The 27,901-nt window shown below is 34.3% G+C and overlaps 3 protein-coding genes across 8 annotated transcripts; all 3 read left to right on the top strand.

Moving 5' to 3' along the window:
- Positions 1-691: 691 nt before the first annotated feature.
- On the top strand, positions 692-13,026 carry LOC117920741 (UDP-N-acetylmuramoylalanine--D-glutamate ligase-like). 4 transcript variants are annotated; one of them, XM_034838343.1, is made up of 13 exons: positions 692-831; positions 2,148-2,252; positions 2,355-2,498; positions 2,685-2,801; positions 7,285-7,389; positions 7,570-7,638; positions 7,745-7,871; positions 8,269-8,351; positions 8,775-8,991; positions 10,047-10,174; positions 11,913-11,987; positions 12,119-12,239; positions 12,587-13,026. In XM_034838343.1, exons 1-13 carry the CDS (start codon positions 703-705, stop codon positions 12,688-12,690), a joined length of 1,524 nt encoding a protein of 507 aa, XP_034694234.1. In that variant the 5' UTR covers positions 692-702; the 3' UTR covers positions 12,691-13,026. The 4 variants fall into 4 exon arrangements, with proteins under 4 accessions (XP_034694234.1, XP_034694235.1, XP_034694237.1 ...); XM_034838344.1 differs by having other exon boundaries at positions 7,285-7,392; positions 7,576-7,638; XM_034838346.1 differs by lacking the exon at positions 2,685-2,801.
- Positions 13,027-13,190: 164 nt separating this feature from the next.
- LOC117920743 (OVARIAN TUMOR DOMAIN-containing deubiquitinating enzyme 4) lies at positions 13,191-18,577 on the top strand. 3 transcript variants are annotated; one of them, XM_034838350.1, is made up of 7 exons: positions 13,191-13,552; positions 13,950-14,085; positions 14,479-15,134; positions 15,278-15,399; positions 15,817-15,857; positions 17,698-17,796; positions 18,165-18,577. In XM_034838350.1, exons 3-7 carry the CDS (start codon positions 14,546-14,548, stop codon positions 18,334-18,336), a joined length of 1,023 nt encoding a protein of 340 aa, XP_034694241.1. In that variant the 5' UTR covers positions 13,191-13,552; positions 13,950-14,085; positions 14,479-14,545; the 3' UTR covers positions 18,337-18,577. The 3 variants fall into 3 exon arrangements, with proteins under 3 accessions (XP_034694241.1, XP_034694238.1, XP_034694240.1); XM_034838347.1 differs by having other exon boundaries at positions 13,765-14,085; XM_034838349.1 differs by lacking the exon at positions 13,950-14,085 and having other exon boundaries at positions 13,192-13,552.
- A 2,544-nt stretch (positions 18,578-21,121) lies between these two features.
- LOC117921110 (receptor protein kinase-like protein ZAR1) lies at positions 21,122-27,470 on the top strand. The gene is made up of 2 exons (XM_034838905.1): positions 21,122-22,591; positions 26,588-27,470. The coding sequence occupies exons 1-2, from the start codon at positions 21,292-21,294 to the stop codon at positions 27,208-27,210; spliced, it is 1,923 nt and encodes a 640-aa protein (XP_034694796.1). The 5' UTR covers positions 21,122-21,291; the 3' UTR covers positions 27,211-27,470.
- Positions 27,471-27,901: the final 431 nt, after the last annotated feature.

Below are 27,901 nucleotides of genomic sequence, written 5' to 3'. Positions count from 1 at the left end.
TAATAAAAAATAAAGAATATGTTTTTTTATTATTTTCAAATGAAATTTTCAAAATTTTTTATTATAAATAATAAAAATTTATTTTTAAAAATAATTACCTAATATACCCTAAATACTTAAAAATAAAAATATTGGTTTTTAATTTAAAATCCATTACTTTATGATATATATTTTTTTTACATTATTTTTTTGCATGGAATTCCTTTACTTGCTTTTTGTATAAAGAAATGTGTCGTTATCTTCTTCTTTTTTCGGTGTCTCCCTCTTTTCAATTTTTATGGATTTTTTTTTTTTTTAAGTTAAAATTTCCTTGATTTTAATGTATTTTTATGAAAGTTTTATTTTGTCTAATAACAAGTTTCATACATTCTTTAAATTGTTCATATAATAGTATCAAATCATAGATTATTTTCTTTATTTGATGATTATAATTGTTACCTTTTCGGTAAGAAGTCGTTTTTTTAATTATTAAAGACACAAACATATTTCCGCATTAATTATTGTTAGCCCAATGTTCTCCTCAGTACATTTTAATAATAACAATGCATAGCTAATTTACTAACATGTTTAATGATCTTAAACGCTTTCAAATTAAATAAATTCGATTTTTACATCGAAAACCTTACTATAAATTCTTCCAAATTTGTCTTATAAAGGTTTCTGCGCACGCTGACTAGCAACGGCTATCTAACGCCCCACGCCATGAAGATTCGATTTCCTTCTCGTAAAAACCAAACCCTAATTTTCAAATCTCATCACTCAGAGAAGACGATACCGAGGACGGTTCAATGCTGTGCTCCCACATTCGACCTTAAAGGCAAATCGGTTGCCGTGAGTGCTTATCTGCTTCTCTTTCTTCTCTATATTTCGCCTTTTTCTTTTTCTTTTTAATATTTTCTTTTGTTCTATTGCAAACTGAAGATTACATAATCCATTGCCGTGAGCTTTGTTCTCTGATTTTCTTCTATTTGGTTGTCGATAAAACGTAGTAGAAGAAAGGGGAACTTTAACATTTTCATTAGGTTGTCGAGAAAACGTAATCCATTGTCAGTTCGATTTCTGAGAGGTAGATCATCAGTTTTCTTGAACAGTTTTCAAAACAATTTCCCTCTTAGGTTGTGTTTGGTCACTGAGAAATTGAATAATCTTTTTTCTCATGGCATAGTTGCTCTGATATCTCAGGAAAGATCATCCTGGCTCAGCATTTCCTTGGGCTTACCTTTCTTTGCTCGTCTTTGTTCAATGTATTTCAACTTTTTTTCTTCTTTCAGAAGGAAAAATAAATAAAATTCCGGATCGTAAAGAGAAGATCATTTAATTCATCTGTTTCTCCAGAGGCCAATATAAGGAAAGACAATTTTGAACTATTCAACAAATTTCGAGCGGAAAATCCAAAACCATGTTGTAAGCGCTTTCTCTGTTTCTCTTTCTTGATCCTTTTTTCAGCTGTTTGTTTATTGAGAAAAGCGATGAGAAAACCTGAGAAAAGTAAGACGTCCATCTTTCAGGGGAAAGATGGACTCGGCTAAGTCTTCTCGTGTCTCATACGAATGGAAAAGGCAGTGGGCACTTTTTTCTGCTTCCCTTTCTGCCATATATCTGTTGCCTTAAAATGAAAGGTCATCTAGGCTCCATTACATTTGGTGGAAAAGATCACCTAATGTGATCTTTGAGTATCTTTCTATGTTTGATTGCTGAGAGAACTGGAGAAAGAAAATTCCTTATTGTCTAATTGCCGTGTCATCATGAAAGATTTCCCAGGCTTTTCGTATATGATGAAAAACAGAAAATCACCTATCCCATCTCCATGAGCATGTTTCTCTGCTTCTCTTTCTTATTTATCTTCAAGCATTTTATTGTACAAAAATCCTACCAAGCAATATGTAGAATTTAATTGGCAGAGCAGCATCAACACCTTAAAGCAATGTGGATTTGGAATCTTTTCTGACTATCCAAAGCTTCTATGGCAACTGGAAGCATCATTCATCTTATAATTTAAAACCTAGAGATCAAAGGACGTATTTTTGACAAAGCATCCGGTTTATATGCCCCTAGTCATTATTTTTTTCTATTGCGTTTGTATTCGTATTGTTCTTGTTGGATATATACCCGTGCAAAGTGATTAAAATATCTCATGTAAATTGCAGGTTATAGGTTTGGGAAAATCTGGTAGAGCTGCAACAAAGCTTGCTCTTGCTAGAGGTGCTTCAGTTATAGCTATTGACCAGAATGAGAATTTGAGTTTGTTAGAGGTCTATGTTATGATTCCACTTATGCACTTATGTTTCAATCATGGTTCTCCTAACATTCTGTCGCATATGCATCTAAATGGTGGAAATACTTCATGGTTGCAGCTCAATCCCCTGTTTGAAAAGCATGGTCATTTGAAAACCGTTCTTGGACACTTCGACACAAAGCTTCTCAAGGATGCTGATATGGTAGTTGTTTCACCAGGAGTTCCCTTGGAAAGTCATGGACTTTCCTTCTTGTTGCAGTCAGTAAGTTTATATTGTTGTTTGATATTTATTCATTAGAGAAGGAGAAACATCATTCCTACGTCCTGCATGATATAGAAGGAATGGGTTGGAAATTTTTTTTTACTTACTATTCTAATGTTTCTGCATGGTATTAGGATTTTTTTTTGAATAGCTACGTATGATGTGTTTATTGTTGTTTAATGGAAGGGGAAGAGAGTACTGTCTGAGTTGGATTTTGCTGCAGAAATTCTTCCAAGAAGTATTAAGATATTAGCAGTGACTGGAACAAATGGAAAATCTACTGTTGCTACTTTTTCTGGACAGGTCTCGTAATTTATTTTGTTATTTTAATTCTTCAACATTTTTCATTTTAGTTTTAAATTGTCATGTTTTTCAATTTTGAGTAGTTGAAACCCCAATCCATCCGACGTAGGATAAGAATTGGTTCCTTGTTAAATGAAAAAAATAAGGGGAGGAAATGACCTATTAGTTTACTGAATATATCTTTTTGTGTAATATAATGAGTATGAATTGAAGTAAAGTAGGTTTGTTTGGCCTTTTGGGGACTTTGTATACCATGTGTACACTTTTGTGCGCCCTTTTGTTTGGCGCTTTTAATATGTTCTATCTTTGCCTTAAAAAAAACAGATCGAATTAAAGCAGGCATGGTTTTGTTAATATGATCACTTACTAGAGATGATGAATTATTTTGTACTTAGTTTGGAGCAAGGATGAATATATCAATATTTATAGATATATCAGTACTTTAATTTGATGGATATATTAGAAAATATTGATGAAAATTTTAACAAAAAATAAATCAATGGGACATAAATTGATCAAAACTCATGGAAATGTTAGAGAAAAAAAAATAAAAATAAAAATAGAATAAGCAAGAATATATACATGTTGAAGTTTTTTTTTAAGTGTAGTTGACATGTGTATGAATTTGTGATATTCAACAATGATATCATGTGGGATGATAATAAATATAAATTTTGTAAGTGTACACTCAACGCTAATGTATATTAAATACTTGATTTCATTAAATGTCAAATAATTTATACATATTATATTGTAATGAACCTAACGGTCCTTTAGTATCAAAATGAAGATTGATGTGGTTTCATTGCATTGTTAGATGAAGGAATCTCATTTTCTTAGAAACAATATTGGTACAAAGACGTGGAGTTTTGATAATATTGATTGTAAGTACAAGCATGTGATGCATAGGTATCTTTAGTCCTACCCATTACCTCTCCATGGATGGGAAACTTGAGGTTCTCCAATGTGTTTGTTTCAGATACTCCTTCTATTTGATATGAAGTGTGGTATGACATTCGTGTAAAAGGAGAATAGTTAACATATCATAGTTTTCATCAATTGAACTTGAACCTATCAAATGATTTTGAGGAAACTTACCATACCTCATTGTATAAAGGGAGTAAATATTGGTTGCATTTGATGAGTCATTGAATTAAGTCTCTATACTCATTGACTCAAAATTAGCTGAAAACGAGTCCTCATTATACGGTGTCACCCTTTGATGTCTTCCTTTATATGGCTTTCCAATAACTCCAATGCATGTACCGGCTTTTCTAGCGTCATGGTCTTCAACTTGTGTACAATGTGTGAAATTATCTTCACAAGTGAATGAACTCAATGGATGTTTACTTTCGTGTTGTTGTTAAATATCCCCTCCATTTCCAACATTATTATCATCTCTATTATTGGTTCCCTTTCCTCTTGAAGCATCATAACTAGAACAAAAAAAATAATAGGACTAGGTCTATTATGTCCAATATCAGTGGAGACAATGAGAGGATGGGAATTGATTGCCAACTAAAATGAAACTTCTGTGTCTTTATTGCAACTCTCACCATAAACTTATTTGAATAACATCCTTTGAACATCAACACTTCATTCTCGAGTATGTGTGACAGTTTGTGGATCGGGATTTTTAACATCATCACCCAAGTGTCTCTGCTTGACCCATTGGAACAATTGATTTTCCTCTTCTTCATCTATCTCAGCCGAAATGTCAAGCAAATCAAGGTAATCTTTCTCAACAACTTTATCATTTTCTTCCTTCATATTGTGTATTTAGTTTAATGTTATAGAAATTAAAAACTAATTGTTGTAGTCTGGGGTAAGCAAGACAATTTTTTTGTTTTGTGTGGATTAAAGTGAATGTGCTCCAATTTGTCTCACAAGCTGAAGATGATGTGGTTTGTGATAGAACCTTGTTGGTCAACTTCCTCAATGTAAAGGTCTAGTTTCCATACATGAACCACCATTCAGCTGCAACCAAATAAATGATATGAATACTTATGTTCTAAATCTACAATGATATGACAGTGAAATCATATTTCTATTAATAAATAATGCTCATTGGGAACCATTTCTAACCTCGATGCAATCATTACTTGATCATCAAATCCTCTCTTTGCATCTCAGAAGAATATAAATACCTATTCAATATGTCACTATCAAATGAAATTGTAATTTAAACGAGACTTTGTATTATAACCCTATTAATTTACCTCAATTTCAAATTGATCAAGGGCTTCGACTATAGGGTCTAATTTGGAAAAAACCTCATGGATAACTTCAAGTAGGTTGGGATTGCTACCAACTCTAAGTTTATATCGAAACCTTGGATTGAGAAAGTATACTATAATAGTTAAATACAATTAATATTTTGTAAAATAAAATTAATACATTAAAAACTAACAACCTTTAAAAATGGATAGTTCTTCGTTACTTGCCGCATGAAGTGGATGTTTGAGTGTTTTATTTTAATGGTCTTTGATGATTTATAACATCCAATCTCTAGCATTTCAATGAACAAGGTTCTTTTTTATCACTCAAATTAACTCGTAGACATATGGCATCATGGGAACAACTTTTGAATCCATGATTCGAAAAATGGAGTACAATGACTCATATATTGACACTAGCTTTGCCATTTGGTCCCAATAAGGATGGTTAAATATTAGTTTTTCGACCTTTTGTCCAATTGTCGTATGACTTAACTTGTGTTATGCCCATTCATCTAGTTGTTTCAAATCGACTCTCTACACTTAGATGATGACGTTAGAAATCTTGATTTATGAATTGTTACACATGCTCGAGAATGATGTCTTAAGAGGGGAGGGAATAAACGATTGAGATGATGATAATGCTAGAAATGATGATATTGGACAACAACACCAAAGTAAACATCCATTAAGCTCATTCACTTGTGAAGATGATTTCACACACTATATACACAAGACAAAGACCATACTTTAGAAGAGTTGCTCTAGGCATTGGAGCTATTGGAAAGCCATATAGAGGAAGACAATGAAGGATAACACCATACAATGATGACTCATTTTTAGCCAGTTTTAAGTCAATGAGTATAAAGACTTGATTCAATAACTCATCAAATGGTATGTTAATTATGGTATCTTCAAAATTATTTGATAGGTTTAAGTTTAACTGATGAAAATTATGGTATGTTAATTATCCTCTATTCACACAAATGTCATACCACATTTCATATCAAATACAATGAGGATTTGAAATAAACACATGGGAGAACCTCAAGTTTCCCATTCATGGAGGGGTAGAGGGTAGGACTTTATACCTATGCATGATATGTTTGTATTTACAATTAATATTATTGAAACCCTATGTCTTTGTACTAATATTGTTTATGACAAGATGAGATTCCTTCATCTAACATTGCAATGGAATCACATCAAACTTCATTTTGGTACTAAAAGACCATTAGGTTCATTACAATATAATATGTATAAATGATTTGACATTTAATGAAATCAAGTATTTAATGTACATTAACTTGAGTGTACACATGCAAAATTTATATTTATTATCATCGCACATGATGTTATTGTTGAATATCACAAATATATGTCAATTACATTTCAATAAAAACTTCAACATGTATATATTCTTGCTTATTTTATTATTTTTTTGGAACTTTCTCTAATATTTCCATGAGTTTTGATCAATTTGTATTCTATCGATTTTTTTTTTATGAACATTTCCATCTATACATTTTTAATTCAGTGACTCATCAAATGCGACCAACAATTTTAGCCAATATCTATCCCTCTTATACTATGGGTTATGATTAACCTCCTAAAAAATATTCAATAGGTTCAAATTCAACTAATGAAGATTATGATATTTTTAACAATCCTCCTACAAAAATGTCATACCACATTCCATATCAAATACAAGGAGGATTTGAAACAAATACATGGGAGAATCTTTAGTTTCCCATCCACGGAGAGGTAGTAGGTAGAACTCAAAATACCTTTGCATTGTACGTTCATACATACAATCAGCATGATTGAAACTTTATGTCTTTTGTACCAATATTATCTTTAACAAGATGAGATTGTTGACATTTAATGAAATCAAATATTTAATGTACTCTCTTATAAGCGCATATGATATTATTGTCGAATATGACAAATTATATCCTATTCTTGCTTATTCTATCATTTTTTGGAGTTTCTGCCAACATTTCCATAATCAATTTTTGTCCCATCAATTTTTTTGTCAAAATTTCCACCAATATTTCCTAATATATCCCTGTATCTGTAAAATGAAATTACTGATATATTTGTGAAAATGGATATATTCATCTTGGCTTTGTATCTATAAAAAAGAGTCTTGAAACAATTTTGTTGCTCCTGTAACTTAGTTCTTTCTGTTTGTTCTAAACTCACCTCACTGCTATAGGAATTAATTGATGACAATATCTTAGTCATTTTTCTGTTGTTTTGACCAGATACTTAGTCATTTAGGCATTGAGGTATTTGTTGGGGGGAACCTTGGGATTCCACTCTCGGAAGCTGCTATCCAATGTTTGACGTGTCCTTCTCCAAAACCTGTACAGGTAATTTGATTGTTTTGGTTGACAGTTTCTTTCCAGCCGATTGTATTTATGTCATGATTTTTTGCATGTCACCCCATCCACAAAGTGTTTAGTTTATGATTTAGTTGTTTCTTGAAGGTTTGATCTACTTTTCTGAAGGTCAAGATAGTTACTTGCTAAACTGATGTTACAACAAATTTCCAGGTTGCAGTTGTGGAGGTTAGCAGTTATCAACTGGAAGTTCCTAACAAGCACTTCTGCCCTTCAGTGAGTGGGTTCTAGGATATTGCATTACAACCTCCCAAGCACCATCATATTGGCTTTGTTTTTTGTTTTTATTTCCTATTTATTAATTTTATGAGCATATTTTCAGGTTGCTGTGGTTTTAAACCTCACATCTGATCATCTGGAAAGGCACAAAACAATGAAGAACTATGCAATCACCAAGTGTCGCTTACTTTCTCACATGACCAACAGCAAGCTGGGAATTCTACCTTTTGGTATTTTCGATTTAAAATAGTACACTATTTAAATTGTTAATTAGATCTCTTTGTCTACACACCCTCACTTACAGAACATAAGTTTTCCTTCAGTTAAATTAGATTGATCTTAATACAGTTTCTGAATGTATTCTTAAGGAATGTGAAGCATGAATCTTGTGTACTAGTGCATATGACTACATTCATAAACGAGGCTGACAATTTTGAATCCCATGAGTGAATATTTAAGCAGAGGGTGCTAAGAACACCCTTCATGGTTTTGACAGTTAGCCTGTTATCATACCTTTGTTTTTGGCATGTGGTTTCTTTTGTTAGTTTCTTAAATCTTGTTGGTTCTCATTCTTTTCTGTAACTTACGAAAGTTTATTTATAACTGCCAATTATATAATTTGTCTAGGTAACAAGCTCTTGAATGAAGCAATGGAGGAACTTGTGAATGAAGTTAACCTAGCTTGGATAGGAGCCTTTCCAGGTGTCAAAGTAAGAAATGTCTCAGTTCTAATATATATTAGGAAAATCTTGGATTTGAGTACTCAAATTTCTCAAAATGGCATGTTTCCAGCTTAGTAGTTTTGTGAGTAAATATTTAAGAAAGAGAACAGCCTATCAAAACAATAATACGGAGGCCCAATAAGAGGGGTTGCCATCTAAGATATCAATCCAATTTCATGGTGGGACATCAAACTCTTTGATGCTTACTATTTTGATGCTAGAAATGCCCCAAATTGGCATATTTAAACTTGAGTACTGCACCCATTGACATGGGCAATGTGTCTATATATGTGTGGGAATCCATTTTTTTAAGTTTGTGATTGAAAAGGAATTTTCTTCATCATGTATCTTCACTTTGGATTGTTTTATTCATCATATGTGGCATTGACATTAGTTTCTTATGTGCTCAAGGTTGACATGGAGGAAAAGGTTGCCAGTTTACGAGTTCCTGCTATTGGTGTTGTATCAGAGCTTAAATTGGGTGCTTTGAATGTGATGGGGACACACAATTATTACAATGCTGCAGTGGCTGCATTATCTGTTCTTGGACTGGATATGGGAATTGATACTGAAGCCATCAGTTCAACTATTGAAAAACTGAGGGTGCCACCTCATAGGATGCAGATTGGTAAGTGGAAATGGATGGTCATCTTATTTGTTATATTGTACCATCTTCTTTTTCTTTCGAGAGATCCTTACAGAACCATGTGTTTGATGGTTTCTGTAGTGTAATATCTGAATGTTTACTGTTAGAATAGAAACAATCAAATCTGCACTTGATTATGCAAATAGGACTCTCTCTCTCTCTCTCTCTATTTATTTATTATTTTGTATTTGCAAGTCTGCAATTTCATGAGTAGAAATTCTCATGGTTGTAATTAGTTGCAAGGATTACTCTTGCATAAATATGAAACTTACTAAGGTAGTTTTCAAAAAGAAAGATCCTTTGGACCTACTCATACCATTACATTATATTGACAATTTCAAAAAACAGTTGCTTTACACTGTTATTATCTATAGGGCATGATTCCCTGTTTTCAAGAATTGTCTAGTTGGGAGAATTGACAGCGTTACAATATATTGATTTGGGAATGTAATTTATGGGAAATACTTCAAGCAAATTGCAAACTGATCTGTGTTGAACCTGTTAGATGTACCTCCTTTTCTGCAAAATCAGAATATGTATTGTTGTTGGGTGTCTAACTAATCTGAAATGTGCAAAATCAATTTGATAGAAATCTACATCTATAACCTCCTCTTAAAAGGAAGTTTCTGGATATTTGATTTGTGAAAATGCTACTTGTGCATTTTTTCTTGATTTGAAAGCACAATTTTAAATTATTTGCATTGAATTTGGGATCTTTATCATATTTTAACTGGTCAAAGTGGTTTTCCCTGCAGAAAATTAGATACGCAGTCACATAGCACAAAATAAAAAGTGAAAAATGAAAAATGGACAAAAATATCTTTGAATCTTGTTGTCATTGAACATCCATGCATATCTCCTTGAAATGTTTTATTTTCTAATCAAACTTTGAGTAGTTCTGTTTTTTATTTGCATTGATGGTTCAGTCGTTTTTTTATTTTTTATTTTTTGTGCACCAGCATTATTTTATTAATTTCCATAATTAGTTATTTTATCATTTGGATTCAAATGTTCTGATTTTAAGTATCATTCTGCAGTACACAAGGATTCCTATGGAGTTACCTGGATAGATGACAGCAAGGCAACAAATGTTGAAGCAACATACACAGGACTGCTGGGTCTGAACGAGCAAAAATCTGTGATTCTACTTGGTGGTCTTGCAAAGGTTACTTTGTCTTTTTCTTTCTTTCTTTCTTTTCTTCTTTTTTGTACAGGCAACCCAATTCTCTGATCGCTTCCTTTAAGTGTATGAAGGCCCACGATATCTACTTGGATATCAATCTCTAGAGTCTATTACTTTCTTTTGGATCTCGAAATTATCATAGGCACATCAGAAAAGAACTGTCTCACACCCAAATGACGAGTTATTGACATGATTGTTATCATATGGTTGATATGCTTAAGTGGTGGAAATATGCATGTAGATGCACATGTGGTTTGTCTCACGTTTGAAAGAAATCTGGAATATGGCCAATGAAAGCAATTTTCCCCTTGTGTTTTATTGCTGCTGATTATGTGACATGGCTAAAATGGTCTTGTGAGGGAAGACTACTTTACTAGCTTCTTTTTATTTATTTATTTATTTATGAGTGCTTCATGTCTACTTCTAAACGGTGTTTTCTATAATCAAGAGTTAAACTGTTCAGAGTCGTAAAGAATGAATCCCAGATCATCAACCTAATAGACCTCCAGTGCATTTCACATATGCTAGGCGAGCCAGAAATAATCAATGAACAACCTTTATCCTTTTTAGTGTAATTTAGTTGCTTTTTGTTAGTTGTGCTGAGCTGGATTCCGTTAGACTGCATTGGGTTCTTTGGGGCTGAGTTAGTGAGGATTGAGAATAAAAAGAAAGAAAAAGGAAAAATGGAGGAGGCAGGAAAAAAGTTGTTAAGTGAGACTGTGGGGAGAGTTTGCAGACCTCTCGAATGTCTGCTACCCAATCTTTGTAAGTTTTTTTATCAATGCAATTTTCTTGATTGTTGGCTCTTTCCTCCATTGCTGATAGAATTATGTTGTGTGTGGTGTGAATCCTAACACAACCTTGAAAATATGATTATTATCTTGTAGAAAAAAAAAATACAGCTATTTATCTTGCTTTGGTTTTTTTAATTCATGAGTTACTTGCAAAAACCTCTCCTTATCCTTGTCGTGTTTTGATGTTGTTCTTCTTTATGCATGATAGCTCATCCTTCTTGTTCTTTAGTATTCATTTTCTATAAAATGATTGGTTTGTTTGTTCCCAATAAAAAAGAAGTTGCTTGCAAAATTAATGTGAAAATGACTCAATTTGTAAAACACTTGAGTTCTCATTAACTCCCTCATCATTTATTTATTGGTAATTCATATCCCCCCTATATACCCATATGTTCCTTTGAAATCTGCTGACAGCATTGATAGGTGGGTCCAATATTGAATCATTAAACCTTGTGTACAACTCAAATATATTGTAGTTTTTACCCTGTAGAGCAGTTCCTTTTTTTTTCCTTTCTGTTGGCATTAGAGCTATGTTGGAAGAGCTATGGTGTCTTTGATTTACACAAGAAGCAGTTTACTGGAGGGGAAATTTAGAAATGTGGAGTCCATAGAAAGATAATGAATCCTAAATGGTGATTTTAACATTTTACAGAAGTTAAGAGGGAGATGTTGGCAGCAGTTTCCAACTGCTGATGGAGGGATGGTTGCTTGTCAATCAAGCACCATAAAGGGAGGGGATGTTTTTGTTTCTTGTCAGGAAAATGCCAGGTCTTTGTTATTGTCAGAAACCTCATGGAAGGTTTCTGTAATTTATCCTGGTTTTTATTAGAAGTGAAGCATTAAATTCATAAAACTATAAAATGTGATGGTACAGGGCCAACAGTAGCAGTAGATACAAACTACTAAGTTTATTTTTTATTTTGCAGGTTTCAAATTCACAAGAACCTAATGGTTTTGAGCAGCTGGTGGAACCACTAAAGTATCATCGATGTGTAATCACTGTATGCCATCTTTTTTCTTTTTCCCTCGTCTTTGTGGAAACTGAACTAGTATGGGTGCTGGTTTATTAATTTTTACTTAGTTACTACATTACGTGAAAGAATGATGATATCTTTGCATGGATGCTCCCCAGTTTGGATTTTCCGGACCTCTGATACAGAAGACACTATCTGATAATGGTCTTAGCATTCCTTGTTTTGAAGCTGCTAATCTGGAGGATGCTGTCAACTGTGCTAGGAGTGTGGCAAGATATGGTTTGTGTCTTCTTCAATGAGAGAATGTGCTAGAAAAAATTTAGTCTTCTTCAATAAAAGCATAATCATGTAGTTTATGAGGATATGTATTTTATTAGGATTCAACTTTTTCTCTTTGATACTTGGTGAGGAGATGTAGTTTCCTTGGGTTCAATTGTTCCATAGGGAAATATCATGGAGTCGCTTTTGCTAGGATTTTGTGGCTGTTATTGTAGTTGGGTAATGGAATACCAAAAACAATACCTAAACATGTTCAAAGATCCTGCACTGCACGCACTTTAGGAACGGTGATTTGTTAAAGGGAATATAACATCAAGCTCATCACCTCTTTTGTTATTAATGTGTAGGGGATGCAGTTGTTCTCAGTCCAGGTTGTGCAAGCTTTGATGAATTCAGAAATTTTGAGCACAGGGGGAAGGTCTTTCAGGAGCTGGTCTTCTCATCAGAATAAGTCTTGGTTAGCTAATTTGCTCTGGAAAGCAGATGAGTGACTCCTATATTATATATATGTTGTATATATGTTGTTCATTAATCACTTGTATTTAAGCTTTCCACCTTAATTTGGCTCATCAAACCCATCCAGTGTTGCCTCCACTGACATTTAAAACATGTATTAGTCGAATTGGTTGTCGCTGGCGCTGTTGAAACCCCAAGGCATTATCTTTATCAACATTATGATAGGACAAAATCTATCTCCTGTTAGGCCAAGCCCATATGAAATCAATGGGTTCTCATAGCCGAAGAACAACTTGATTTCCAAATAAAATTAGTAATTTGCTTTCAAAAATGGATAACCAAATGTTAACTTTGTTTATTCTCTGTTTTTCGATTAAAAAAAAAATCTGAATTGGTGCTGAAAATGAAAAATGTTTTTTGTTTTCTAAAATATAGAAAAATGAAAACAATACATAAAATACATTTAATAATAAATTTTTTTTAAAAAAATGTTTTATAAGATAGAGATATTTGCACTGAAAGATACAAAAAGCGGAGAAAAGGCCGGCTTCTAATCTAATAATTCCGTAAGGGTGGGTCTGACTCCCTGCAGAGTACAGACGGAGTAATCTTTCTCCGTTTTAAGTTGTAGCGACAGAAATAGAAATGGAGAAGGAAGGTTGACAAATACGACGGCGTTTCAATGACGGACGGAAACGACGGCGTTTTGCACCTCTTTGTGCCTGACATGAGAGTGTGGAGCAATTATCATGAGTCTTGATCGACAAAGATGAAGATTCAAGAAGAGGAAAAAAGAAGCTTTCCAAATAAACCCTAAAATCAATATCCATTTCTTCTCAACGGTGAAGCTTTCTCAGGTATTCTTTTCTTCTAGACCCTTCTTTTCTCTTCTCGATTCTCTCTTTCCTCTTTTTACAATCCTAAATTTATTCAACCAATTCACATCGCTCTCTCTCTCTCTCCTCTCGCCATTGATTTCAACAGGTTTAGTTTTTTTTTGTCCCGCATTTCTTCTTATTCAATTTTATTGTTTTGGTTCTCCAGAATTTTTTTTTTTTTTTTTTGCAAGGCCTTTTTTCCGTTTTCGGGCAACATTTCAATATCCGGTGAACATTGACACATCCTTCGCATGTTTCTGCCACTGCAAAAAATACTCGGTGTTGCTGAAATTACCAATGTTTCTGAAATAAATTCCAGTCTAAGACCAATCTGATTCATTCTGGGAAAATTGGCATGTCCTTTTTTCTGCTGTAGGTTTTCTTGATCGGGGAAAAAATGTCACTGTTTGCTTGATCTAAAAGCTGGGCAATGAGTTATTGTTTTTTTCAATGTTTGCCCCCCGTTATCTGAGGCTATCTAACTGACACAAGCTTCAATCAAGATCTAAAAGGTGTATTTCTGTGGTTAAATGCTTAGCTTTTTCTGAGAGTGCATTATCACAAAGGAATCTCTATGACTTCCTGCATAGTTTTCCTTATGTTTAGCATTCATAAAAGAAATTTTATAGGATGACATGACTCAGCGGCTTCCTTTATCATACAAAGGAGTGTCAACTCCCAACGTGCCGTTGTTATGAATAGTATCTACTAGCTATATATCGGAGGTTATTTCATGAGAATTTGTTTATTCTTGCAAGTTCATGTCTGTCGGATGCATATGTGACTGACTATCCATTTTAGAAGCTCTATATATAGATGAATGGGGGGGAAAAGTATCTTTACTTATAGATAGATGATGATTTTATGAGGTGGTTAACACTGATGTAGAAGTATCGTTTTTTCAGGGCCATGCTTGAGTTGGTTTAGCCATTGAAGGGACTGTGCATTATACTTGTAACTTGCTATGACAACATGATAAATTGCTATCCCATCAGCACTTGTGCGAGGAATATTGTCCGGCTGAGTGGGTGTGTTCAGAGACAAATGAGCAGCCATATCTGTAGTTTGGTATCTCAAGGACCATCCAGTTCATTTAGTTTCTATTTTTACACAGGGCATTCCAAACCAAAAAATACCTTCGTGTCTGTCTCTGAGACATTCTCTTGTTCATCCATTACTGGCTTTCATACATTCCAGGGGAGCTGTTTTTATTCTGGCTTCTCCAAGCGAAGGGGGAGCTCACGTTCACTAACAGTTAAAAGTTTGATTGGTTCCAGAGGACCTTCAAAGAGAAGCCTTAATATTTCATTGACATGCCAAAATATGAATGTGAGGCTTTTGGTGCCAAAACAAGGAATTCTTCCTAAAATCAAATGTAATGTGGGATCAGTGTCTTGGCCACAAGGATGTGCCTCCGCTGGATTAATGTTTGCACTGTTGGTTTGTTATTCAAGTTCTGAACCAGTACATGCTGAATCAGCCCAGAAAAAGGAGGATAAGAAAGATGAATGCTATACCAATTCACATGGCAAGAAAGTCTATACTGACTATTCCATTACTGGTGAGAAGTACATAGCTGGTCTTTATATTCCATGGTTGTCTGACTCTGTTTCTTTTATAATTTCCTTTATTTAGAACTATTTATGCATTTTGATTTTATCTCAATGGGATGTGTTCTGATGTAGATAATTCCATACTGTGCAGGCATACCTGGAGATGGGAGATGCTTATTTCGCTCTGTTGTTCATGGAGCTTGTTTACGGTCTGGAAAACCAGCTCCAAGTGAAAGCTGTCAAAGAGAATTGGCTGATGAACTACGAGCTGAGGTATGTTTTCCATGCTCTTTCATACATGTCTTGGAATTTTTTGTTTTGTTTTTTTTTTTATTTTTTATTTCCATTCTCTTTTTGTTATAGATAGGAAAACATAGTTTTCTTTCAAGGCTTAGTTTTTTGGACAACATAGTTTTCTTCCTAGGCATGGTGATTGGTGTGTCAAGATGGCATGGTGGGCCTTTATGAATTTGATGTGGCAAATTGTGTTTCTTTTGTCTTGAAAGCATCAGCAACTAAAAACTTCTACTAATTTTTAATATGAAACCTATCTCTTTGATGCAAGCCCTTCAAAATCTGTCAAGTAACAACTGGTATACATATGTTATGGGGTTAATGATAAGCTTGTCTTTGACATGATTTGTAACTCTTTGAATTTCCTGATTTCTTTGAACTTGCTGGGTTTGTCAGGTTGTGGATGAGTTTATCAGAAGAAGATCTGAGACAGAATGGTAAGTTTTGATTAGTTTTATAATTCTGAGGAATGTGTGTTCTGCTCTGGATTTTATTGCTATTTGAATATATTATCACCAAAAGAAATAGTTTATTCTATTTAAAATTTAAAAGAATGAGATTTGTGTAGATGAATCATTAAAGCTATTCCTGTATTCCGATTTTGATATGCCTCTTCAGCTAACAAGAATCCATCAAGAAATATTTTCTTCAATCTAAAATTTTAAAGAATGAGATTGTGTAGGTGAATCAGTAAAGCTGAACTGTATTCTTATTTTCACATGTATCCTCAGCTAACTAGAATCCATGAGTTATTGACTCTTGTGGATGACTTCATCATGACCAAGGACAAAAATATCGGAATATATTGTGTATTAGAGAGGATGGATACGATATATAGGTAAAATATATTGACTGACGAAAGTATCGGTAAATATCAACAATATATCAGTGATTTTGGATATATTGGCAATACAAGTAAAATATTAGTCATAGATGGAAAAAAATCGCCGAAATTTCCAATATATCTCTGGAGATGTATTAGTGATATATCAATGAAAAAAACAGTGATGTCTAATACCCAAACTTTTTAATCTTCTCTAATGGGCCAAAAGATGGATGAAGCCTAACAACTTAATATATGTAAATTTTTAACTTTAGTATAGGCCAAAGATGGACTTAGGCCCAACCCACCCATCTATTGTGGCCAAGTGTCGTATAAGGCAGCACCTTATGCTCTTATTGACACAATAAAAAATCTCATACAAGATAAGGACTTAAACTCAAGTGCTTAAGTTTAAAACGGATGAGTTATGTCATTAAGCCAAACTTATTTTATGGTATATATGTACTTAGAATTGTTTATATATATGATTATTATACGTATATTTGTATATATTATAATATACTTTATAAATTAATTAAAATAAAATTATTATAAATTAATTAATTTTAATTATCTTATAATCTATTTTTTATACTAATTAAATATAAGACAAATATAAAATCATAAATAAAATTAATATTTTTAAATACAAATATTTTATGTCAAAATGTACCAATATTTTTAAATAAAAATTATAAATACATTTGAATCGTTAATTAGTACATTTACAGTAATTTTATTTTATTTTGATATTCAAGTGTAAGAATAGCCCATTGAGAATAAATTAACTTAGTACATTTTTAAATTAGTATAACGTTGAATTTAAATTAGTACATTTTTACAATTAATTAGTATATTTTCAATAAATGTAAGAAAATTAACTTAGCATAGTATTACATTTGAATCACATAATTAGTACATTTGCAATAATTTAGCTTCATAATGAGTGTTTACTTACAAAATTCACATTTCTTATCGACAGACACAATATAATTAAATTTAATATCACAAATCATATCATACATGTATCAATTTCTTCAACAAAACAACTTTAAAATGTCTATTATATTTCTAATTTCATTTCTAAGAGTTTTTTCCTACATTTTTATGAGTTTTGATCAATTTTTTGTCCACCGATATCTTGTATCAAAATATCCGCCAATATATCTTCGTTATATCCGTAAAATCCAAGTATTAATATATCCGTAATTATCGATATTTTCATCCTTGGTCATGACTAATAGCTTTAGGCTGCCAATCTTGCTGACTGTTTCCATGTATAGGACAAACAAATCGGATATACACATGAAATCTGGCTTATGGTCTGTGGCTATTCCTATGGAGTATATGACATCCATCTTATTTAGAAAAGAAGCTGACAGTGATCCCATTTCAACTGATGGGAAAATTCTTGCAGATTGACTTTTTATTTGCTAACTTAACAATGTGGGCAGGTTTATTGAAGGTGATTTTGATACTTATGTTTCACAAATGAGGAAACCGCATGTATGGGGAGGTGAACCTGAATTATTCATGGCTTCACATGTTCTCCAGTGAGTCCCTTTCTCCCTCTTGTTTGCTTTCACCCTCTCCTGAATGTCTGTGTGTGTGTATTTTTCATCTTTTTTTTTTTTTTTTTCTTTTGGTTTTACAATTGAAATGCACTTGTTTGGTCTAAAAAAACCGTGAAAAAATATTTATCCACATGAAAGTTACACTTCCCTCATGAATATTGATCTCAGTTCCTTTGGTCTTGTTTGCTTGCCATCCTAGTGCATCTCATTCAGTGTCGGAGTGCAATCATCTTCCCAGTGCTTTCCTTTGGTTTTGCTTATTTAGGGGCATCCAGCCCCTTTAATAAAAAAAATTATAAAATTGAGGACATTAAAGTGACATGAATCTGAGGTTCTGATAACTGCAGGATGCCGATCACAGTCTACATGTATGATAAGGATTCTGGTGGCCTGATAGCCATTGCAGAGTATGGACAGGAATATGGCAAGGAAAATCCTATTAGGGTCCTTTATCATGGCTTTGGCCATTATGAATCTTTGCAAATTCCTGGAAAGAAGGGGGCTAAATCGAGACTTTAGCGATGGCATTACCATCAGAATGGCAGAGTGATTAACTGTACCAATAATCAACATAAAGGAAAGGTATGAGTACCTTACATGTTTGTAACCTCCATTTTTTTTTTTCATTTTTTTCATGATATAAGCTTGAGTGAAATTAAGTTGTTGAATTCCTGGTTCAAAAGACCTTATTTTATTTTTTAAAATAAGAGTCAGAATCTTCTTCATCATGAATGGAGGAATCACTATTGCAGACTGTTCATTTCCTCTTTTTAACATGAAACTTTTGACAAAGCAAGTGAATTTGCCGTTGGAACGGGACATTGGTTGTTATGGGGTTCTCGTGAAAGATTGATAACTGAAACCAGAGTTTTAGCATAAACCTATTCTTGTTCATGGCAGTGGGGTCGTGGCCCAAATCAATTAATTGATATTGGGCGTGGGACTCTTTCAACTGCAATTACTTCTACATTGAAGTGCATAGTAATCTTACAGCCGCCAACTGTTGATAATGGATTGCTATGGTGTCAGCCATGGAATCATACACTGAATGCTCTCTCCCCAGTTAGGTATGGCGTTATTTGGAGTTAGGACCACCCCAAGTCCAGAAAGATATGACGAGCGTTGGTTGTTAAGGGTCTCTCTCCACGTCTTTTCATATTTTCGGTCTTGCAGACTACTAGTTGAGGGTGCCTCACCCCAAGTGCCCTATGTTTTTCAGAGGGTACGCCAAATGCCCCTACACCATAAATGAAAAAGAAACAGCTGTTAGGGTAGCCCCCCCATACCCATTGGAAGAGAAAAAATTTCCCTTGTCCCTGTGTGCTTGGAGCAGTGCCCCTCCTCTCCCCCACTCTCAAAAAGTAACCGATGTGTGCCTTTCTTTCTATATTCTTTTTGTGACCACCTCCTTAAAACGACAATTTTGTTATTGGTGTTCCATTCCACCTGCTTCAGAATTTCCAAGAGAAAAAGATGGAAGGGAAAGTCAAGACAACTTTATTTTGTTTTCTTCTCTATTTAAAATGATATTTGTAAATAAAATATTATTTATGAGGTTATTATATGAATATGCATTAATTTTTAACATAATCAAACAAAGGAACCGGATTAAAAGGGACGCGAATCTTAGGGCATGTTTGGTTTGTTTTCAAGGTTGTTATATAAATATGCATTAATTTTGGGCATAATCAAACACAGGAACAGGATTTAAAGTTTCGAGAAACTTAAGGCATATTTGGTCTGTTCTCAAAAGATAAATTTTTGAAAACAAAAACATACAGGCGCCCTATGGATCTGTATAAAAGGTAAAAACTGTTAAATATGCTTTTTTGCACTTCTAAAGCTTTATTAAAAGTAGTTTTTAAGTTTTTAAAATGTGTTATAAATTTTGGATTAAAGAGAATTTATTTTGATAAAATGATGCTTTTTTATGTAAATTGAGATTTTTTTAAAAAAATTATTTTAAAAACAAATCGAAAACATGAAAAAGATGTTGAAAAAAAAAGAAGCTATATCTAGGTGAAGTGATTTTTTAGATTTTTAAAATTTTATTAAATATTTATTTATTTTTCAATAACACATTTTAGGTTAAACATGGTTCCTAAAATTATTGTCGACTCGTATATGTTTATAATAGAGTTACGAGACCATTGATTTTGGTCGAATCCAAGGTGAGAAGTAGTCTTTTATCAATTATGTTTTTTTAAATATCAAAATCTATGCTTATTTTTTAAGACACAACTTCCAAATGTAAAATTGAACATAAAAAAGTAATTATTTCTAATTTTATTTATTTTAGCATTAAAAGAAGCATTTTATCTAGATATTTGGATGAGAAATCTTGGTGTTTTGAGTTTTTTTTGCCCGGGTTACTTTTATAATCAAAATGTAATTTTAAAAAAAAAAAAAAACCCTATACACATATGTGGACAACTCTTGTGTGTTTCGTTGCAGTGTATTAAAGAAATCCCATAATGCACGGCCTTCTAAAATTCAAAAACTGCCGTCCCCATGTCAGGCTTGGGATCCATGGACTGTTCTGTACTCGACAACACTAGCGCTTGGCAAATGATATTATGATAATAGTAGGCTATTAGTAGCAATATAAAATGTGGGTTTTGATTTGTCGCCTCCTTTAGAGTTTCTTAGACCCGTATGCTTGCTTGCTTGCTTGGTAACTCGGTGACCAACTGACAATAGGAAATAGAAATGAAAATGGGAAGAACGTTGAATCACGAAATCATTAACATTCCATTTCCGTAATTATTTTATAATTTTATTTTTTAAAAGATGGAAATTAAATTTGAAAAAATGTTTAAATATTGTTTTTCTACTTTTATTTTATTTTTAAATTAGGTTAAAAATTAAAATTTTCACTCAAAGCTGCTTCTCTTCCAATAAATATTTGTAATACAAAAACTAGGCAACCCTTTACCCTTGTCATGAATTTGAATCCGAGGACTCTCAGGGTATATTTACCTAATCGTCCCTTGTTGGTGGAACCTGAAAAGTTGACTCACTAGTACATGTCCTGTCTAATGATTTCTGACACCGCACTAGATTACTAAAATGTCCCTGCTTCTTTTTTTCTATATAACGTTACACTTTCCCTTTGAATTACTAAAAAGTCCCTACCACCCCACTTTGCAGATGAGAAAAGCTGCTCTTTGCGTTTTTTTTTTCCTTTTTAAATACTTTTTATACCTTGAAAATGTATGGAATTTAAATTCAACTCCAACTACATTACTGTATATATATTAATATCAAATCAATAAAAGTTCTAAAATTGGAAAGGAGGGCAATTTGGTCATAAAATTCAAAACTTCGTATTCGCCACCTTGAAAACAACCCACGGAGCAAAGCTCGAACCCCGTCGTCTTCTTCTTCTTCTTCGTCTCAACTGTCTATTGTTTATTTGCCGAGAGATATGTTCACAGGCTAAGCAAAGCTGAAGAATCAGTGGCATTATCCAAAATGTTGTTGTTCAGAGCTGAACTTGGGCTTGCTTCTTTTCTTATCTTCTTCACTTGTCTTTCTTCTTCTCTCAACTCCGATGGCCTCTCCCTTCTCGCATTGAAAGCGGCCATTGTCAGCGATCCAACTGGGGTCCTTGACACATGGTCCGAGTCTGACTTGGTTCCGTGTCACTGGGGTGGGATCTCCTGCACTCACGGCCGAGTCACCGGGGTTTTTCTTCCCAACAGAAGCTTCACCGGCTACATTCCGTCTGAGCTCGGAGCTCTGGTCAATCTTCGCCAGCTTAGTCTGGCTAATAACAACTTCTCTAAACCCATTCCTTCTCGGCTCTTCAATGCCACCACTCTTCTCTCTCTAGACCTCTCTCACAACTCTCTCTCTGGTCCACTCCCGACCCAAGTCAAAGCCCTCAAATACCTAGTGCACTTGGATCTTTCTTCGAATCTCCTCAATGGGTCTCTCCCTGAAGAGCTAGCCGAGCTGGAGAACCTCGCCGGAAGTTTGAATCTGTCACACAACCGGTTTTCCGGCGAGGTGCCGGCTTCGTATGGGAAGATTCCTTTGATGGTCAGCTTGGATCTCCGGCACAACAACCTCACTGGAAAGATTCCACAGATCGGGTCTCTTTTGAATCAGGGTCCCACAGCTTTCTCTGGAAACCCGAGTCTCTGCGGCTTTCCTCTGCAAACTTCATGCCCAGAGGCTTCAAACCCCAAAATCTTTGTAAACCCAGAAAACCCCAGAAAACCTAACCCTAGTTTTCCAAATGGCGCCGCCGATGAAGGCGAAGAAAGACAAAAATTAGGAGGCGGGTCGGTGGCCGTACCGCTAATTTCGGGCATTTCGGTCGTGGTTGGTGTGGTATCGGTATCGGTGTGGCTGTTCCGTAAAAAACGGAGCTCAGGAGAGGGTAAAATAGGAAGAGAAAAATTGGCGAAGGAGGTGGAAGATGAAGGGCAAAAAGGTAAATTCGTGGTGGTCGATGAGGGGTTTGGATTGGAATTAGAAGATTTGTTGAGGGCATCAGCGTACGTGGTGGGAAAAAGCAGGAGTGGGATAGTGTACAGGGTGGTGGCCGGGAGGGTATCAGGTGCATCGCCCACAGTTGTTGCTGTGAGGCGCCTCAGCGAAGGCGACGGCACGTGGCGCATCAAGGACTTTGAATCCGAAGTGGAGGCCATTGCAAGGGTCCACCACCAAAACATCGTACGATTGAGAGCTTATTACTACGCAAACGATGAGAAACTACTAGTCTCTGATTTCATCCGGAACGGTAGCCTACATACCGCGCTGCACGGTAACATTTCCATCACTCCATCCATTTCTTAAATATATATTCAGTTATTATTGTTATACCATATGAAATTTGAATGTAACCCATTTATTTTGAATAATGGCGGGATTCCATGGGTCCCACTCAACACGGGCATTCCAACTCTTAAACTACTGCACCTAATTTTTAGTAATTAATTGTTTATTATGCCGTGTGAATACGGTATTCTTAAACTCCTTAGTTAGTGATTTTAGGAAATATTTTTAATTTTTTTAGTATTTAATATTTTCTATTTTTTAAATGTGAGAAGAATTAACAACCACGACATAAGGTTGGATGATGGTACTTATGTTATCGATATCTAGTTTATTTGAAGGATTTGATGATATGGTGGAAAATAAAAGTAAAAAATGGAAACAAATAAAATAAAAAGCAAATTTGAATTAGGGTCATGGAAGGTACCCTTTTATGCTACCTAAAACGCCCACCAATCAAGTGGTGTCACATCTCGTGTCTCATCCCTCTCTTCGAACCATGGAATTTTCCTTTGAATTATGCACTTTTAGTTTATATGCAACTACAATAAATCGTAGTTTTTGGACTTGCAGGTTACAAGATTTGTAAATGTTTGTGCGATTGAATTAAGTTGCCTGCATGCCTGCAAGTTTTTCAGAGACTATAGGTGTATGGCTCGGTTGTTACTGTTCTTGTCTGTCTCATCTTTATTGACTGAGTACCATTGAATGAGTTCTGATTTTTGTTGCATTTTCCTTTTTTGGTTTTCTATGCCCCAAGAAAGTATTTTGATGGTGACCGAACTAGCTCAGGTGAATTGAGCTTGAGATGTCTATCATGGACTGAATCATGTGAGCGGTCCAAAAACAACCTCCAATGATATAAGCTTAAGTACCTTGATACGGTACCATTGACTCCAGTCATTCACATTATCTGTTTTACTGAGATCTTTTTTGAGTGTTAGGATGGAATCCGAGATCTCCGCTCATTCTTATGTGTAAGGTGGGACAGAGCATGATTGGCATTTTATTTTGCCAGAAAAAGAACCAAAAAGGTTGGTAATGCAAACATGATGATGAGTTATCATAAGTTTTGTTTACCCTTAAACCACCTTTTCTTTGAGCATCCCTCAGGGGCTTGATTAGAGCTCGACTCTAAGAATTAGGTTAGTTAGGCATCCTGCTTGGGTATAGTTAGGTTTGTTGTCGTAGCATTTGAATTATTCATTTTACTTAACTTACTTTGATGGCATCATACCCTTCTTGATGTATTAGTCGGTGACCATTTATTCATCATCTGATAGCTATTATACTCACGTGTTTTTCTTTGATTTTCTCTTGCATGGGATGAGAATCAAAGTACCGGAAAAGTTAATTTCAATAGATGGTGACAATGTCTGTTTTTGTCATTGATCCTTCTTTTCTATTTCTGCTTTATGGTGATACCCTGATATTAAATGCTGCACATGTTTTTCATCTTTGTGGTCTCCTTGCCTTAAGCCTTACACAGTGATTTCTCCTCTTTCTCGGTAATAACTCTGTTCTGATTTCACCCTGAGAAATGGTTATACATCTATCCTTCCATTATTTCTTTGAAGAACACATTAATACCTGCTTTATGCTGAATTTTCTACTTATGATTGAACATCTGATTTAAGTAAATGGGCCCTGTTCACATCATCCATGGATTTTCAGTCGCAATCAAGCTTGTTTTGTTTTGTTGTTTGCCTCACAAATACAAAATTTACATAAATCCCATTATGCTTAACTTTATTTATGTCCCTAACAAGTCTTTCCCCCCCTCCCCCATATTATGATGCCTTGGGCTATGTTTGGTTCCCGCAAAAGTTGAGGAAAAATGCAAGGGAAAGAAAATATAGAGGAAAAGTAGAAGGAAAGAAGAAGTGAAGGAAAATAAAAAAATAGGTTTAACCTTAATAATTTATTTTTATATGTTTCTTCAAACTCATTTCACTTATTTCTCTCTATTATAGAAAAATTAAATAATTTTAAAATATATAAATTTTTGAGGAATTTTATTTGGTTTTCTTTTGTATTTTTCATTATGAATTTTCCTTAAGATTTTTTTTTCTTTCCTTACTACTTTCTAGGGACCAAACATAGCCAAAATGTGTTTGCTGCACAGTAACATAGCCCCCACTCCCTCTTTTTCTTAATATATGCTGTCATTCTATTTATTTTGAATAATGGTGGGGACTCGGTGGGTCCTACTTAACCGGGCAATACAATTTGAAACAGCTGCACATAATTTTTACTTTTGAATTTTTAGCAAATATTAATTGTTTGTATTCTTCATTTATTTTTTTATGGAATTAATAGTTCTATATTTTTAAACCAGAAGAGTTTTGTTGTTTATTATGTTATATGAATTAAGTTTTTGACCCAAAAAAAAAAAAAATTAAGTTATAGCTTCGTGAAAAAATCATAAATAGCAATCATATAACAAGGATTAATAATAATAACAGTAAGATTGGATGATGGTAGTTATGGTATTGATGCCTAGTCTATTTGAAGGATTTGATGATATTGTGGAAAATAAAAATAAATAAAATAAATGCATGATTTGAATTATGCAATTTTAGTTTATTTGCATAATTTTAGTTTATGGTGATGGTGAATAGAGCATATGTTTTCAACTTTTAGATTACAAATCTCGGAAATGTTTGTGCAGCAGAATTAATTTGCCTGCAAGTTTTTCAGATATTTGCAGTCTATGACTCAGTTATTATTGTTCTGGTTTTTCTTGTCTTTATTGACACAGTACCATTGAATGAGTTCTGATCTTTGTGGCATTTTCCCTTTGTTCTTCTATGCCCCAAGAAAGTATCTTGATGGTGACCAAACAAGCTCAAGCACGTCGGGCTTGGGATACGTGTCATGGACTGAATCATGTGGGTGGGTCAAAAACAACCTCAAATGATAAGCTTAAGTACTTTGACCCCATGCCATCAACACCACTCATATACATTATCCATTTTTCTATGATCTATTTTAAATGTTAGGTTAGAATCCGAGACTTCCAAGATGATTGTCATAATGTCATCAGACACCTTCATTTTGTCTTCTGAATAAATCACTAGCTCCACTCATTCTCATGTGTGAGGTGGGACCAAACATGATTGGCTTTTTCTTTTTCTAGAAAAAGAACCCAAAAGGTTAGTAATGCAGATGTGATAATGAGTTATCATAAGCTTTTTTTACTCCTAAACCACCGGTTTTTTTAAAATCCCTCATGTGCTTGATTAGGGCTTGACTCATAAAATTAAAAGGCCAAAATAGTGACATCTGATTCAGGTGTAAACAGGCATCGTGCTTGGGTTTTGATAGGTCTGATTTACTTAACATATGATCAACAATTTTTTAGGATTTCATGAAATGGCTGCATTTTCTTTGATTTTCTTTTGCATGGGATGAGAATCAAAATACCAAAAAAGTTCATTTCAATAGATGGTGACAATGTCGGTTTTGCCATTTTCTTCTGCCTTTTGTGATTGATCCTTCTTGTCTATTTCTGCTTTATGGTGATACCCTGATATCAAATGTGGTACATGTTTTCATTTTGTTGTTGTCTTCTGAACAACTTGCTGCAAACCTTACAGAGTTCTTTGTCTTCATTCTCTCAGTAACAACTCAATTATGATTTCACTCAGGATTTTTTTTTTCCTATCTTTCCATTATTTTCGTTAGAGAACGAATTAATTCCAGCTTCATACTGAACGTTAGATCTCTGCCGATCTGCCTGATTTTATTAAATGGGCCATACTGTAAACATCATCCATGGTTTTTCACTAGCAATCAAGTTTGTCCCATTGAGGTCTAGGAGTGGGACAGGACATTGTTCGGGTTTTATCAAGGTTTTATGCATGTTTGTTCCCCTGTTTGCCCACAGAAATATGAAATTTGCATAAATCCCATTATATTAAACTGCATTTTTCCATCACTAATGAGTCATTTTCTCTGTTATGGTGCTTAAATGTTGTTGCAGGTGGGCCTTCCAATACATTGCCACCCTTGTCATGGGCAGCAAGGTTGAAGATTGCTCAAGGCACTGCAAGGGGTCTAATGCACATCCATGAATGCAGCCCTCGGAAATACGTCCATGGGAACATAAAATCATCCAAAATCCTTCTTGACGATCATCTTCAACCTTACGTCTCTGGTTTTGGGCTCACCCGGCTAGTCTCAGGAGCCTCCTCCAAGAAGCAGAACTCACACCAAGTCAGCACCAACTCTGTACTGGGCTCTAAAGCTTCACCCAACTCTATCGCCTACTTAGCACCCGAGGCTCGTGTCTCCGGCACCAGGTTCACCCAGAAATGTGATGTCTACTCCTTTGGCATCGTCCTTATGGAGGTTCTAACTGCTCGGCTACCAGACGCCGGACCTGAGAACGATGGTAAAGGATTGGAAAGCCTTGTGAGGAAGGTTTTTCGGGATGAACGGCCATTGTCTGAGATCATAGACCCAGCACTGTTGCATGAGGTATATGCCAAGAAACAAGTTTTATCTGCATTCCATGTTGCTCTCAACTGCACAGAGCTGGACCCGGAGCTGCGGCCGAGGATGAGAACGGTTTCTGAGAGCCTTGACCGCATCAAATCACAATGAAAAAGAAAAAAAAAAAGAAAATCATGTAAAATTGTCTGTGTTTTTTGGTGAATCCAATGTTGAAGCTGGATTCTTTGTTTTGTTAGTGATTCTCTGAATATTTTGAGAGGTGTTTGGATGTATGTTTTGATGATGCATGTATTGAAAGGAAATCACATCTCGATTTCCCATCAATTTCAGTTGTGTTTAGATGTTTTCTCTCGTCAATATTCAACTCTGATTACTATTCAGCCCACATTTGAATTCAATATTCATTCTAATGCTTTCACCCTTCAATTTTATTTATTTTTTATATAAATAAAGGAAAGTTTTTCAAAATCACTTAAAATATTTCTTTTAGAAAAACAGACATTTTAAAGTTTTTATCCGTTTGTTTCATATGAAATGTTTCTTTTCATCTATGGAAATATTTATTGAAGTCCATTTTTATCCTTATGTATTTGAGTCTATATGTCCTTCCTATCTACTCTTTTAGGAGTGAAAATGAATATTGGAATTGACAAATGTTGTATTGGTTTGAAATGGACTTTTGATTGCGATAAGATTTTTAATATCTTTTAAATAATTTTTAAAAAAATCATGACCTTTTTTTTCTTTATCTACATATTTAAAAAAGAAAATTTCAACTATAATAAGGCGTCGTCATTCTTTTAATAAAAACTAAACATCATATTGAAAATATCTTTTTTCA

The sequence above is a fragment of the Vitis riparia genome, chromosome 8 (genome assembly GCF_004353265.1).
Source record: "Vitis riparia cultivar Riparia Gloire de Montpellier isolate 1030 chromosome 8, EGFV_Vit.rip_1.0, whole genome shotgun sequence".
Classification (NCBI taxonomy): Eukaryota; Viridiplantae; Streptophyta; class Magnoliopsida; order Vitales; family Vitaceae; genus Vitis; species Vitis riparia.
This window is presented reverse-complemented; position numbering and strand designations above follow the sequence as displayed.

What these genes read in the sequence shown, in the direction of transcription:
- LOC117920743 (XM_034838350.1), top strand. Translation starts at nt 14,546, where the DNA reads ATGATAAATTGCTATCCCATCAGCACTTGTGCGAGGAATATTGTCCGG. An exon ending in AGAAGATCTGAGACAGAATG is followed by an intron (nt 15,858 to 17,697) that starts GTAAGTTTTGAT and finishes CAATGTGGGCAG; the next exon opens with GTTTATTGAAGGTGATTTTG. An exon ending in ATGGCTTCACATGTTCTCCA is followed by an intron (nt 17,797 to 18,164) that starts GTGAGTCCCTTT and finishes TGATAACTGCAG; the next exon opens with GATGCCGATCACAGTCTACA.
- LOC117921110 (XM_034838905.1), top strand. Translation starts at nt 21,292, where the DNA reads ATGTTGTTGTTCAGAGCTGAACTTGGGCTTGCTTCTTTTCTTATCTTC. An exon ending in CCTACATACCGCGCTGCACG is followed by an intron (nt 22,592 to 26,587) that starts GTAACATTTCCA and finishes ATGTTGTTGCAG; the next exon opens with GTGGGCCTTCCAATACATTG.
- LOC117920741 (XM_034838343.1), top strand. Translation starts at nt 703, where the DNA reads ATGAAGATTCGATTTCCTTCTCGTAAAAACCAAACCCTAATTTTCAAA. An exon ending in GCTGGGAATTCTACCTTTTG is followed by an intron (nt 7,872 to 8,268) that starts GTATTTTCGATT and finishes TAATTTGTCTAG; the next exon opens with GTAACAAGCTCTTGAATGAA. An exon ending in TACTTGGTGGTCTTGCAAAG is followed by an intron (nt 10,175 to 11,912) that starts GTTACTTTGTCT and finishes TTTATTTTGCAG; the next exon opens with GTTTCAAATTCACAAGAACC.